The 15,590-nt window shown below is 46.3% G+C and overlaps 1 protein-coding gene across 1 annotated transcript in view; it reads right to left on the reverse strand.

The window, feature by feature from the left end:
• Nucleotides 1-4,027: 4,027 nt before the first annotated feature.
• The window catches only part of slc7a14a (solute carrier family 7 member 14a), a 78,025-nt gene continuing 66,462 nt past the window's right edge, over nt 4,028-15,590 (reverse strand). The window contains exons 6-7 of the mRNA XM_070882436.1: nt 13,218-14,095; nt 4,028-4,359 (exon numbers count right to left, since the gene is read on the reverse strand). Of these exons, the coding sequence (XP_070738537.1) occupies nt 4,028-4,359; nt 13,218-14,095 (1,210 nt within the window). The remainder of the gene's footprint in view (nt 4,360-13,217; nt 14,096-15,590) is intronic.

Raw genomic sequence — 15,590 nt, forward strand, 5'->3', positions numbered from 1 at the left:
TGCATTTTGGAAATCTAAATACACCACATCCATCGGTACACCTCTATCCACCATGCTCGTTATATCCTCAAAGAATTCCAGTAAGTTAGTTAAACATGATTTCCCTTTCATGAATCCATGCTGCGTCTGCTTGATTGCACTATTCCTATCTAGGTGTCCCGCTATTTCTTCCTTAATGATAGTTTCAAGCATTTTCCCCACTACAGATGTTAAACTAACCGGCCTATAGTTACCTGCCTTTTGCCTGCCCCCTTTTTTAAACAGAGGCGTTACATTAGCTGCTTTCCAATCCGCTGGTACCTCCCCAGAGTCCAGAGAATTTTGGTAGATTATAAAGAATGCATCTGCTATAACTTCCGCCATCTCTTTTAATACCCTGGGATGCATTTCATCAGGACCAGGGGACTTGTCTACCTTCAGTCCCATTAGCCTGTCCAGCACTACCCCCCGAGTGATAGTGATTGTCTCAAGGTCCTCCCTTCCCACATTCCTGTGGCCTGCAAATTTTGGCATTGTTTTTGTGTCTTCCACTGTGAAGACAGAAGCAAAATAATTGTTTAACGTCTCAGCCATTTCCACATTTCCCATTATTAAATCCCCCTTTTCATCTTCTAAGGGACCAACATTTACTTTAGTCACTCTTTTCCGTTTTATATATCTGTAAAAGCTTTTACTATCTGTTTTTATGTTTTGCACAAGTTTACCTTCGTAATCTATCTTTCCTTTCTTTATTGCTTTTTTAGTCATTCTTTGCTGTTGCTTAAAATTTTCCCAATCCTCTAGTTTCCCACTAACCTTGGCCACTTTATACGCATTGGTCTTTGATTTGATACTTTCCTTTATTTCCTTGGTTATCCACGGCTGGTTATCCCTTCTCTTGCTGCCCTTCTTTTTCACTGGAATATATTTTTGTTGCGCACTATGAAAGAGCTCCTTAAAAATCCTCCACTGTTCCTCAATTGTGCCACCGTTTAGTCCTTGTTTCCAGTCTACTTTAGCCAACTCTGCCCTCATCCCACTGTAGTCCCCTTTGTTTAAGCATAGTACGCTCGTTTCTGACACAATTTCCTCATCCTCAATCTGTATTACAAATTCAACCATATTGTGATCACTCATTCCGAGAGGATCTTTTACTAGGAGATCGTTTATTTTTCCTGTCTCATTACAGGACCAGATCTAAGATGGCTTGCTCCCTTGTAGGTTCTGTTATATACTGTTCTAAGAAACAATCCCATATGCATTCTATGAATTCCTCCTCCAGGCTACCCCGTGCGATTTGATTTGACCAATCGATATGTAGGTTAAAATCCCACATGACTACTGCCGTTCCTTTTTCACATGCCTCCATTATTCTCTTGATTATTGCCCGCCCCACCGTGAAGTTATTATTTGGGGGCGTATAAACTATGCCGACCAGTGACTTTTTCCCCTTATTATCTCTATTCTCCACCCACAATGATTCAATATTTTGTTCATTGGAGCCAATATCATCCCTCACAACTGCCCTGGTATCATCTTTTATTAACAGAGCTACCCCACCTCCTTTCCCTTCTTGCCTATCTTTCTGAATCGTCAGATACCCCTGTATGTTTAATTCCAGTCTTGGCCACCTTGCAACCATGTTTCTGTAATGGCCACCAAATCATACCCATTTGTAATGATTTGTGCCGTCAACTCATTTACTTTATTTCGAATGCTGCGTGCATTTAGGTAGAGTGTTTTCATCCTAGTTTTTAAACCATGATTTTTAGTTTTGACCCCTCCTGCAGCCCTTTTATATTCAGTGGCCCTTTTTGTTTCTTGCCTTTGGTTTCTCTGCCCTCCACTTTTACTCATCTCTTTTCTGTCTTTTGTTTTTGTCTCCTTTTTGTTTCCCTCTGTCTCCCTGTATTGGTTCCCATCCCCCTGCCATATTAGTTTAACTCCTCCCCAACAGTACTAGCAAACACTCCCCCAGGACATTGGTTCCAGTCCTGCCCAAGTGCAGACCGTCCAGTTTGTACTGGTCCCACCTCCCCCAGAATCTGTTCCAATGCCCCACGAATTTGAATCCCTCCCTGTTGCACCACTGCTCAAGCCACATGTGGAGCACAATCCTGTGAGTCCAGGCCATCATTTGTTAGACCAATTCCTTTCATCACACTATCAAATGGTCAAGGCTCTTCAAGTTAAAAGTATTATTTTCTGTCTAGCAAGCAATATTCAGCTTAATATTCTTTTTTCCGAACTTTGTGCTTCTATTTCTTGTCATTATTAACACTTTCCCCCCTCCCCCGCCCCAACCCCATTGAAACAAGTGCCTTTGTATTTAAAAATAAATCTTCCAACTGGAAAAAAAAATGGATCTGAATAATGCAAACTATTGGTTTCAAGAAGACTACTGGTTTTTCTGAAGTCTAGGCTGACAGAACTAACCTTTTTCCTCAGAGCTAAGAGCGCAGTTGTGCCCAGCAACTTCTGTTTTATCACTGTGGTTTGGAAACCGCTATTTTTCCCATTTTGTAAATACATTTTATTTTGCTATACAAAGAATGCAATTTTAGGGTCTTAAAAATGACACGTGTCTTTAGTTAGGCAACTTATGTCCCAAAAAGAACTAGACTTTCTGGATGCAACTGTGTCTCAAATTCTAACGCAAGGAAGTGATGCAATTAGACTTCCTGGCTCCATCTGCATCCCAATTTCTAAAGGAAGAGTACTGTTTGCACTACAGATCAAACAATTGAGCAGGACACATATAAATGTTGATAGAAAACCAGAGAGAAATTAAAACTAGCTCATAATGTAAGCTGTGTAACTTCTGCTCACAAAAAGAATTCATATTTGAACGGTTCGCCCATGTAACCCTGAGGAAAAGGACAGCACGCATTATTACCATCAAGGAAGTATTTGTTTATGAAACAAACTGTAATGGTAAGTTATCTAAAAGCCTTTCACCCATAAAATTAGTGAAAGGTGTTGATTCCAATGTCACTGACCCCAGTTTTTGTGTACAAGGTGGTGACTCATGCTGGGCTATAGCTTCAAACCTCCTCGTCCTCTTCCTCCTGCATTCGTTGTACTTGAGTCCAGGCAGTGAGTGCCACAGCCTATTCAACTCTGGGTGGCATTGCAACCAAGCCCTTTCATAAAGTGCATGCATAGCAAGGGGCCAGTGGGTTAACCAAAAGAGACATTAGTATTTATTATATTGTCTCTTGTTTAAGCAAGCACATTGAAACCAATTCTCCTCTGGCCCATCACCACCCTGGTGAAGCTCGCTTACCTCAGCACCAACTAAGGATTGAGTCCAGGAGGCCCTGGACCTGTATAATTCATTACCACACCAGAGGGTGCATTTAAACATCTGTGAGACTGCGTGCCTATTATCAGGTCTTAACTTGAAACCTTAGCCATCCAAGTCATGAACGTATCTAATCAGAATGTCCCCTCTCACTCTGCCGACACAACACTCAATCTCCTTGCAATACTCTCAGTTGTAACACTCCCCAATATAAAGTATCTTGACCTTTGCTTCTGACCTCTCTCACGTTAAATTTAGTGTAATTATAGAATATTCACAATCACGCCTCATTACAATGTGTCAAACGGCTCTCGAGGATTGATTTATAATTTGGGTGGAATCTATTTTGTTTTTTTTTAATCAAAAAATAATGTTTTTTGGCTAGAGTTACTGATTAAAGGGGCACTGCGTTAAATATCTGGCAAATCCCTTCATATGCTTGCAAACACACAAAACACCACGACATACTGAGTCACACAGAAAGACCTCATAACCTCATTTGCCCATGACATTGTAGTAACTGCAATCATACACAATTCTGACCCTCCTCCAAAGAATAAACGTTTGCCAAACATTTATTCATGAAAATGGCACCCCTTTAATAAGTGAAGGGAATGGAGTTTGAAAAAAAAAACTGAAATAAACTGCATATTGCCTTTTTACGTCACACAACTGCATTTTGTTTTTTTAAAAAAAGAGATCATATCCAAGATTCTAGCCCAAGGGTACGAGGGTCAGTATCTTTTACTCTGGGGAATAATCTAGCTCATCGTTTGCAATCAGTGCCTCTGATTTCTCAACATACTTCCCTTTGCTTTTGGGTTTGTTATTGTAGGTCCTGTGATTTCCCACAATGTCAGGCATTGCTTGCTGGGACTGGTACCCAGTCTGCTCTGCCGGTGGCCATTCTTCTGGGCGCTGGCTGGCCAGCTCCTCGGGGTAAGCGAAGCTCTCGTCCACCGTGAAGCTGTCGTCCACGTCGTAGCGCTGGTACGTACTCTGGCTCAGGGCCTCCTGGCGCGCTCCGATTTCCAGGCTGCTGTTCCAAATTCCGTATCCGAAATAAATAAGTAAACCTGAGTGGGGGGAGGAGGAAAGAAAGGGACATGGCAAGCCATGAGCAGCCAGAAGCAGATTTAACAATAACGTTCAAAAGAGAATTGAATACATACTTGAAGGGGGAAAATTTGCAGGGTTATGGGGTTAGAGCAGGGGTGGGAGGGGGAGGAGTGGGACTAATGAGATCGCTCTTTCAAAGAGCCGGCACAGGCACGATGGGCCGAATGGCCTCCCTCTGTGCTGTACGGTTCTATAAAAAACATAAGAATTAGGAGTTGGAGTAGAAATTGTGCAAAAGGACATAGACAGGCTAAGCGAGTGGGCAAAAATTTAGCAGATGGAGTATAATGTTGGAAAGTGTGAGGTCATGCACTTTGGCAGAAAAAAATCAAAGAGCAAGTTATTATTTAAATGGAGAAAGATTGCAAAGTGCCGCAGTACAGCGGGACCTGGGGGTAATTGTGCATGAAACGCAAAAGGATAGTATGCAGGTACAGCAAGTGATCAGGAAGGCCAATGGAATCTTGGTCTTTATTGCAAAGGGGATGGAGTATAAAAGCAGGGAAGTCTTGCTACAGCTATATAAGATATTGATGAGGCCACACCTGGAATACTGCGTGCAGTTTTGGTTTCCATATTTACGAAAGGATACACTTGTTTTGGAGACAGTTGAGAGAAGGTTCACTAGGTTGATTCCGGGGATGAGGGGGTTGACTTATGAGGAAAGGTTGAGTAGGTTGGGCCTCTACTTTTTGGATTTCCGAAGAATGAGAGGTGATCTTATCAAAACATATAATATTATGAGGGGGCTTGACATGGTGGATGCAGAGAGGACGTTTCCACTGATGGGGGAGACTAGAACTAGAGGGCATGATCTTAGATAAGGGGCCGCCCATTTGAAACAGAGATGAGGAGGAATTTCTTCTCTCAGAGGATTGTAAATCTATGGAATTCGCTGCCTCAGAGAGCTGTGGAAGCTGGGACAGAGAATAAATTTAAGACAGAAATAGACAGTTTCTTAAACTATAAGGGGATAAGGGGTTATGGGGAGCCGGGAAGTGGAGCTGAGTCCATGATCAGATCAGCCATGATAGACATTGAATGGCGGAGCAGGCTCGAGGGGCTGTGTGGCCTACTCCTGCTCCTATTTCTTATGTTCTTATGTAGGAGTAGGTCATAAAGCTCCCTCCAGCCTTTCAATAAGATCATGGCTGACCTATGATTTTAAGAGTGTCTCGATTGTCAGTGCCGTTGTTCCGAAATTCTTGAGCACCTCTCACCAGTATTATTGGTAGCCTCCCAAGAATTTTGCCTCGGTAACCAGATTTGTTAGTGAGCCAACATGTTCTGCGGCCCGAGAAGGGATTGTCATTGCCCCGCTTTGCGGAAGCTTTCATTGCCTATACTCTGAAGCCAGCTCCAATCTGCATGTATCATAGAATCATAGAGCACAGAGAAAGTCCATTTGGCCCATTGTGGAAGAGCTACCCAATTTGTACCACTCCCCTGCACTTTCCCCAAAGCACTGCTGATTTTTCTACTGAAGTTCGAAATGGTTAAAACAATTGTACATTCCTGTCTGGCATAGAAATAAAAAAGGGAAGGTGGCTCAACCGTGGCTATCAAGGGAAATCAGGGATAGTATTAAAGCCAAGGAAGTGGCATACAAATTGGCCAGAAATAGCAGCGAACCTGGGGACTGGGAGAAATTTAGAACTCAGCAGAGGAGGACAAAGGGTTTGATTAGGGCAGGGAAAATGGAGTATGAGAAGAAGCTTGCAGGGAACATTAAGACGGATTGCAAAAGTTTCTATAGATATGTAAAGAGAAAAAGGTTAGTAAAGACAAACGTAGGTCCCCTGCAGTCAGAATCAGGGGAAGTCATAACGGGGAACAAAGAAATGGCGGACCAATTGAACAAGTACTTTGGTTCGGTATTCACGAAGGAGGACACGAACAACCTTCCGGTTATAAAAGGGGTCGGGGGGTCTAGTAAGGAGGAGGAACTGAGGGAAATTCTTATTAGCCGGGAAATTGTGTTGGGGAAATTGATGGGATTGAAGGCCGATAAATCCCCAGGGCCTGATGGACTGCATCCCAGAGTACTTAAGGAGGTGGCCTTGGAAATAGTGGATGCGTTGACAGTCATTTTCCAACATTCCATTGACTCTGGATCAGTTCCTATGGAGTGGAGGGTAGCCAATGTAACCCCACTTTTTAAAAAAGGAGGGAGAGAGAAAACAGGGAATTATAGACCGGTCAGCCTGACATCGGTAGTGGGTAAAATGATGGAATCAATTATTAAGGATGTCATAGCAGTGCATTTGGAAAGAGGTGACATGATAGGTCCAAGTCAGCATGGATTTGTGAAAGGGAAATCATGCTTGACAAATCTTCTGGAATTTTTTGAGGATGTTTCCAGTAGAGTGGATAAGGGAGAACCAGTTGATGTGGTATATTTGGACTTTCAGAAGGCGTTCGACAAGGTCCCACACAAGAGATTGATGTGCAAAGTTAGAGCACATGGGATTGGGGGTAGTGTACTGACATGGATTGAGAACTGGTTGTCAGACAGGAAGCAAAGAGTAGGAGTAAATGGGTACTTTTCAGAATGGCAGGCAGTGACTAGTGGGGTACCACAAGGTTCTGTGCTGGGGCCCCAGCTGTTTACACTGTACATTAATGATTTAGATGAGGGGATTAAATGTAGTATCTCCAAATTTGCGGATGACACTAAGTTGGGTGGCAGTGTGAGCTGCGAGGAGGATGCTGTGAGGCTGCAGAGCGACTTGGATAGGTTAGGTGAGTGGGCAAATGCATGGCAGATGAAGTATAATGTGGATAAATGTGAGGTTATCCACTTTGGTGGTAAAAACAGAGAGACAGACTATTATCTGAATGGTGACAGATTAGGAAAAGGGGAGGTGCAAAGAGACCTGGGTGTCATGGTACATCAGTCATTGAAGGTTGGCATGCAGGTGCAGCAGGTGGTTAAGAAAGCAAATGGCATGTTGGCCTTCATAGCAAGGGGATTTGAGTACAGGGGCAGGGAGGTGTTGCTACAGTTGTACAGGGCATTGGTGAGGCCACACCTGGAGTATTGTGTACAGTTTTGGTCTCCTAACCGAGGAAGGACATTCTTGCTATTGAGGGAGTGCAGCGAAGGTTCACCAGACTGATTCCCGGGATGGCGGGACTGACCTATCAAGAAAGACTGGATCAACTGGGCTTGTATTCACTGGAGTTCAGAAGAATGAGAGGGGACCTCATAGAAACATATAAAATTCTGACGGGGTTAGACAGGTTAGATGCAGTAAGAATGTTCCCAATGTTGGGGAAGTCCAGAACCAGGGGTCACAGTCTAAGGATAAGGGGTAAGCCATTTAGGACCGAGATGCGGAGGAACTTCTTCACCCAGAGAGTGGTGAACCTGTGGAATTCTCTACCACAGAAAGTTGTTGAGGCCAATTCACTAAATATATTCAAAAAGGAGTTAGATGAGGTCCTTACTGCTAGGGGGATCAAGGGGTATGGCGAGAAAGCAGGAATGGGGTACTGAAGTTGCATGTTCAGCCATGAACTCATTGAATGGCGGTGCAGGCTAGAAGGGCCGAATGGCCTACTCCTGCACCTATTTTCTATGTTTCTATGTTTCTATTACTGGAAAGGAATTGGCCTGGTTTGTGCCTCCCATTAGGGCCTGCAGGGGGCGGTAATGGGTTCCGCTAAGCGGCTACCGACCGGGCACGGCGAAATCAGCAACACAAGCGAACTTGCCTAACTTGTTTTCGCTGGCGCTAACGCTTACCACCTCGCTCTCTTGCGCCCCGGAGATCGTGATGTGATCCGGTGCGCAGCACCCCGCTACCGTCCCGGATGTAATATTCGCTGCTGCCCCCTGCAGCATCAACAACGGCAGCTGCAGGAGGCGTTGTCACCTTGGCTGACTGCTTGGGGAGTGCTATTTAAAGGCAGTGATGGCCAGGTAGGGCAACATTTATTTATCTCCCCATGCTGGTGCCTCCTGATTTCATTTGCCCCCTTTAAGCAAGGGAAGGAGCCTCTAAAAATGGCAGCGCTGCACGGAACATTGTTCAGAGCTCTGCCGCGACTACCTCCTCACTCACTTTGCACTCCAAGGGAAGTGATAGCACTTGATTTAGCATTCCACTTCCCGCTTGCAGCACTAAAGCAGAAGTTCCCAGCAGCAGCAAATCTTTTTCGTCCGGCGATACTTTTGTGTTCCCCGAAAAGTTAATGTGCCAAACGGAGCGCTGCGCAATTTCTAGCCTTAATTACTTTGCCATGTTTGGAACACGGCGAAATTTGCAGGTGACATTGACCATCGTAAAAAGGGTATTTGGTGTCAGCCGTGGCTCGGTGGGTAGCACTCTCGTCTCTGAGTCAGAAAGTCATGGGTTCATGGGGTCAAGCGCATAATCAAAGCTGACAATCCCAGTGCCAGTACTGAGGGAGTGCTGCACTGCCTGAGGTGCCATCTTTCAGATGAGACATTAAACCGAGTGCCTGTTCTCTCAGGTAGACATAAAGGGGCCACAATTGCCCCTGCCAGAACGGCCCGTTAGCGCCTCTGGAGGGGCTAACAGGGTGCTAAAAGATTTTCGCCCAGGCACAGTGGCCAGAGCGCCCCCACCCCCCCGGAATTGCCCTCGGGGCTCCACCGGCGGAAAATGGTTTGCACCGGGCCCCACAATTAGCGCACTGGCGCGGCGCACACAAATGGCATCATCACCGCGTGTATGACCCCCTTAACGCTCCACGCGACCCCTTTATGTCACCTGGGGGAAATTGCTCTGTAGAGCATGAGGTCGGCGTGGGACAATGTCACCGGCAGCTAACGGCGCTATAATAATGAAGTTCTTAGTTTTTTTATATATAAATGCTAAATACAGATGGAAATTGGGCCCTCGCTGTAAAAGGTAGAAATCTGACTAATATATTGGTATATGATGAATTGAACTAATGTGAATTTCAACCGCTTAAGGATCTTAGTCAGTCCAAGAATTGATGACTGCTGTCATATCCCGAGACAATTCTTGCACCTCTGTTGAAGTCTGTGTTTGGTGCAAGAGAAGGCTTGCCACCTGATAGCTGCTGCTTTTCTTGCCTCTAGGCTCAACCTGTTTATCTCCATTACAATCTGCTGCATATTTCTCCATTTGATTGATGCCGTGATGGTTGCTACTTGTCTGCACTTTCCTCTCTCCAACCTCCTCAGCTCCAAATACGACATCCTACTTGCTCCAATCCTTCCCAACCGTTAAATCTCCAAACTATTGAATTCCTCAACCGTCCTCCTTTCTTCCTACAATCTACCGACATTTATATCCCGAACTTGGTGTTCTAGAATCAATTACAGAATGATGCAGAACAGAAGGACGCCATTCGGCCCATCGTGCCTGTGCCGGATCTTTCAAAGAGCTAGCCAATTAGTCCCACTCCCAGTGCTCTTTCCCCACAAGCCTGCAAATTTTACCTTTTCAACTATATATTCAATTCCCCTTTTAAATGTTACTATTGAATCTTCTTCCACCCTTGTTTTAGGCTGTGCATTCCAGATCAGAACTACTCGTTCCTTATATCCCCTCTGGTGCTTTTGCCAATTACCTAAAATCTGTCTCCTCTGGTTACTGACCCTCCTCGTTTATTCCATCAAAACCCTTTGCAATTTGGAACACCTCTATTAAATCTTCCCTTAACTTTTTCTGCACTAAAGGCAAGGGGTGACCTAATAGAGGTCTTTAAAATGGTGAAGGGTTTTGATTGAGTAGATACAGAGGGGGTGAAATTGTCCAGGCCCCCAATTGGGGGCGGTAACTTGCTCGGCGCAGAGGTCTCGCTTCGGCCACTGAATTGGGCTTACCGCCCCTCAAAGAAAGTAGAGCGCAACCTCGCACGCTCCACCTCCTGATGGGGAGGGACCAGCGGCGCTAATGGGTCGTGATCGGCAGCACGACATGGATACTCTGCGTGACACTGAAATGCTTCAATGCCCCTCCCCTTCGCTTAAAGGGAAGGGCCACTGCGCACTCTGCAAGGCCTCTGATGGCCTCCACTGGACCACCAGGGCAGCGTGGGACTGGGGCTGCAGCACGGCCCCCAAAACAGAGTGGCGAGCTGTACGATGGCGTGGTACATGCGCGGCACGCTCACGAGCAAGTATTGGAACCAACCTGGGAGTTGGCAAAGTTGGCAGCGCGGGTCACGGGGCAATACCCCCCCCCCCCCCGCTGGGCAGAAATGGGTCAGCGCGCGGGCAATCTCCAGGGAGCCGGTAGCAGCCCGCCCCTCCCCCACGACCCCCCACCCCCCATCTCCCCCAACCCCTGCCGAAAAATGTTTTTCACCCCGTTACCACCCCCGCAAAGGCACTAATGGGCATCCCCAAAGAATATGTTTCAAATTGTGATGAAGAGCAAAACTAGAGGCCATCAACATAAGATAGTCACCAAGAACTCAAATAAGGAATTCAGAAGAAACCTCTTTACCCAGAGAGTGGTGGGAATATGGAAGTCGCTACCACAGGGAGTGGTTGAGGTGAATAGTATAGATGCATTCAAGGGGATGCTAGATAAACACATGAGGGAGAAGGGAATAGAAGGTTATGTGGATAGCATTAAATGAAGAAGGATGGGAGGAGGCTTGAGTGGAGCATAAGCACAGGCATGAACTGGTTAGGCCAAATGGCCTGTTTCTGTGCCATATATTCAAATGTAATTCTATGTAAAGATTCTTCTCTAACCACTTTCTTTTCTGGCACTCTCCTGTATTATGGATCATGGCCCTTCATCTAGTGTAAGCTGGCTGAATCTGTCAGAACTGGTAGGACACAGCTTACAAAACAACAAACGATCATGCAGTTGAAAGAGGAGAGGAAAGTACTCAACAAAAGTCCGGCCTATCAACAACACTTTGCATCTGGGACACCTTTGCCATGTCTTTTGGGAATAAGATTCATCTTTGATTTTCGATCGACCTCCATCTCTTTTTCAAAACGGGGGCAAGAATCAGTGTTGGCACAATGGAATCTGGTCCACTCTTTGCCATTACTTCCTTCTTGGCAGGAGGGCAGTGACACTGATGATGATTGAGATGTCTGGAGTAAATTGTGTATGATGCCATCTTGCTTTATTTTAAAAGAGGTTAAAGAGCAGAGGGAGAACTTCAGACGAACCATGGTGTAACTTCAAGCCCTGTATTTTTTGCGGAATGGATTTTTGCACCCCACGATATTCAGTGCTGGGGATAGAACACTCTCTCTAGGGGTGGAAATTCTTTGGGCTTCGTTTTGTGCCTGAAACGGGTGACACTCACAGAGTGCCAGGAGGCCCGAAGCCTGCCCCCGAAATTGGGCCCCGGGCCCCGTTAACATTATTCGGACGAGCTGCGAACTTCTGGTCCCACCTCCACAGGCAGCTCGCAAGTTTTACACAGATGACCATCAGGCTTCTTTCCTCACGGGCAGCAGGCAGTAGGTTAAGGTTAAAAGTTCCGGGGTGGGACGAGTGGGGTGACACAGAGGGAAGAGTACAGTTGGGCGAACACTCTGCTCCTCCTGACTCCCGAGCAAAGATTTTTGAATTTATTTTTTTGTTAAACTTATTTTGGCCGCTGAAGAATCCCAAACACAGCAGGATCTCCACTCATTGCTACCCAATATTCCCGACTGGCCTAAATCAGGCCTTAGGCCACTCCTTGGCATACGTAAAGGGCCTAATGCCTGTTTTAGGCAGCTTCCAGGGGCACCCGAAAAATGGCCCAACCCAATATTGAGTCAGAAATCTTTGGGATGGGATATTGGCCCATGAAATTGGCCTGTGTGTGTCCATTTTACACCATGAAAAGAGCCACAACAAGGTCCAATTTCTACTCCCCACTCCCAGGGCAGGTATAGTACAGGTTAGAAGCACCTTCTTCTCTCTCCTAAGAAAATGGGCAAGTCTTAACCTCAGAAGAACACCCTCACAGCACCAATATAACATTTGTGTTCACCACAACAGCTATCCTTGTGGCCTCTGCTGGTGAGATCTGTCATCTTTTGGGCACTTATGTTTTTGTCATGGCCCATAGGACCATCAAATCAGCAGATCTTACAGCACAGACTGAGGCCATGTGGCCCATCATGTCAGTCCCAACTCTTTGCTACAGCAATCCAAAACTAATCTCCCTGTCCCTATCTACAAAGCCCCTGTATCTTCCACTGCTTCAAATATTTCTCCAATTGTCCCCCTAGAAGATGCTCTGCCTCAACCACCCCCGAGGCAAAGCATCCCCCACTCTAACATGCCTCTGGGTAATGACATTTCTCCTAATCTCTTTCCTCACTCTCTTGTTAGCCAATCTTCACAAGGAGCTGAGCTGAGACTGAACCACACACTTCATTTTTAGGATGCAGCAGAGAGAAACCCATCTGTCTGAGCTGGAATCACCCAAAGAACATTATGTATAACCTAGCCATTAATCTTCCACAGTTCCAATTACAATTGAGAGGGCAATTTTCCTCAATTATCAGTCAGAGCCCTCCATTCAAAAGTAAATTTGTTTCGAATTCAAACAATAAGTACTATAATATTCCCGCCTGGTTGGCACTAATTGTTTCATAGTCACGACTGATGAGTTTTATTCAAGGGAGAAAAGAGTACATTTAAGAACATAAGAACATAAGAAATAAGAGCAGGAGTACGCCATTTGGCCCCTCGAGCCTGCTCCGCCATTCAATAAGATCATGCCTGATTTGATCTTGCCCTCAGCTCCATTTCCCTGCCCACTCCCCATTACACCATAGCCCAATTCCAGCACCAACAAAGTATTCCAGTTTAGCAGTGTTCCACCAAAGCAATTAATCCACACTTACCCACAAAGCACCAGACAGCGAAGCGGATCCAAGTTATGGTGGAGAGCTTCAACATAAGGTACATATTTACCAACATGGCAAATGCGGGCACGAAAGGGACACAAGGTGCCATGTATGGCAACCTCTTGGGGTTCTCGGGCTGCTGGAGGATCACAAAGACCAGCGAGCAGATCAGCAATGCCATCAGGATGACCAGAAGGATGGCCCACCAGCTCCGATCGTAGACGTACTCCTCCCCGAAGATGACGAAGGAACAGAAGACGAACATCAAGACGAAGAGCAGCATCACGCACGTGGTGACTGTGCGGCCGGTGACGGTGGTGGGACGGTCCATCTTGCCGGGCAGGCCAAGCTGAATCCTCATGGTGTAGTACCGAGGTCCAATCAGCTTCTTGAGCTTTATTAAGTAGATGTTCTCAGATTCATCCGCCTCTATGCCTGAGCTCACGTCCACGGTGCCGTAGTTTGGATGGTTCACGCTATAAGTGGACTTGTCTGGTTTCCCAATCAGCATCTCATTGTCCCCCAAAGATGGCAGGTTCTTAGCTCCGCACGTGTTCTTCCCAAGTCCTGTGTAGTCTTCACCCTCGCTCAGCGGGGAGCTGGCCTCCTTCTCACACTCAGCCAGCACCCCTTCCTTCTTCTTGGTGCCTTCCTCTGACAAGAACTTGACGAAGCCATCGATGTCGCTCTCGGGCTGGTACCGCAGGAGCAGGACACACACCGACACCAGGGTGTAGGCGAGCAGCGTGCCGATGGACATCATTTCAATAAGATCCCGTAGGCTGACCAGCAGGGAGAGCAGTCCCGCCAGGAATCCCGAAACGATGCAGGCCACAACTGGGGTCTCCGTGTAGGTACTGATATGGGCAAAAAACCTAGACAGCCATAATCGTAAATGTTACAGCAGAGTCATAGAATTACATAGAATTTACAGCATAGGATCAGGCTATTCAGCACAAACAATCTACACAGGTGTTTATGCTCCACACGAGTCTCCTCCCACCCCTCTTCATCTAACCCCAGCATCATATCCTTTCTCCCTCATGTGCTTATCTGGTTTCCCCTTAAATGCATCTATGCTTTTCGCCTCAACCTCTCCATGTGGTAGCAAGTTCCACAATCTAACCACTCTCTGGGTAAAGAAGTTTCTCCTGAATTCCCTATTGGATTTATTAGTGACTATCTTGTATTTATGGCCCCTAATTCTGGTCTTGCCCACAAGTGGAAACATCGGTGCTGAAATTCATGTGCACCAGAAAGCTGGGGGAACTACAAGTTTTGGAGTGGTACTTACCGCTGGAACTCCTGGTGCGGTAAGAAGATCCATTTTCAGGAATTTGAAATTTTTTCAAAGTCCTACAGGAAATGGATCATAATGGGGGCGAGCCTTAGACGCAAAGCCAGGCTGACTGGCTGAAAATGGGTCACTCGGGGCCTCCGCCACTGTCAATCAGTGGTGGAGTCGTGGTGATGTCACAGCGCATGTGCGTCACCACGCTCTCTCCCCTCCGTTAAGGGGAGAGAATCTATCATTTTTTAACTTTGGCCATTGGGCCACCAGGGAGAGTTTCGGCTGGGCCAGCGGCCTGGCACCTAAGAGGGGGTGTGAGGCTGCCCGTTGGCGGCCCGGCCAAAACCGGCGGGCAGTATTTCACCGGCCGATCGGCAAGTCAGCTGCCAAAAATGTTTCCCTTGTGGCTCCTGCAGTGGGTCCTCCCCTTTAAGGCCAGCCGCGCTGCCGGGCCGCACTCAGTAGAGATGGTGCATCGGCAGAGAAACCTGTCAGGGGCACCGGTGGCGGGGGATCGAGGGATTCGGGTGAAAATCAACGGGTAAGTATTTTTATTGCTTTTTTATTGCTTAACATTGGCGTTGCAACTACTTGGGCGGGATGGGGTGCAGGCCGAAAAATCCCCGACCTGAATTTAGGTCGGGTCAGCCTGTTGACTCCAAAGTGGCAGCCATTCGATTTTTAGGAATGGCCACCGCAAACGGGCATTAACGGCCCTGAATTTTGGCCCCATCTTCTCTACGTCTACCTTATCAAACCCTTTCATAATCTCGAAGACATCAGTCAGGTCACCCCTCAGTCTTCCCTTTTCTAGAGAAAGGAGCCCCACCTGTTCATTCTTTCCTTCTAGTTATAATTTCTTAGTTCTGGTGTATTTCTAGTAAATCTTTTTTGCACTTTCTCCAGTGCCTCTATATCCATTTTATAATATTGAGAACAGAACTGTTCACAATACTTCAAGTGCGGAGTAAGCAAGGTTCTATACAAGTTTAACATAACACTGTCATAGAATTACATAGAATTTACAGCACAGAAACAGGCTTTTCAGCCCAACAAGTCTATGACGGTGTTTATGCTCC

Source organism: Pristiophorus japonicus, chromosome 6 (assembly GCF_044704955.1).
Source record: "Pristiophorus japonicus isolate sPriJap1 chromosome 6, sPriJap1.hap1, whole genome shotgun sequence".
NCBI lineage: Eukaryota > Metazoa > Chordata > Chondrichthyes > Pristiophoridae > Pristiophorus > Pristiophorus japonicus.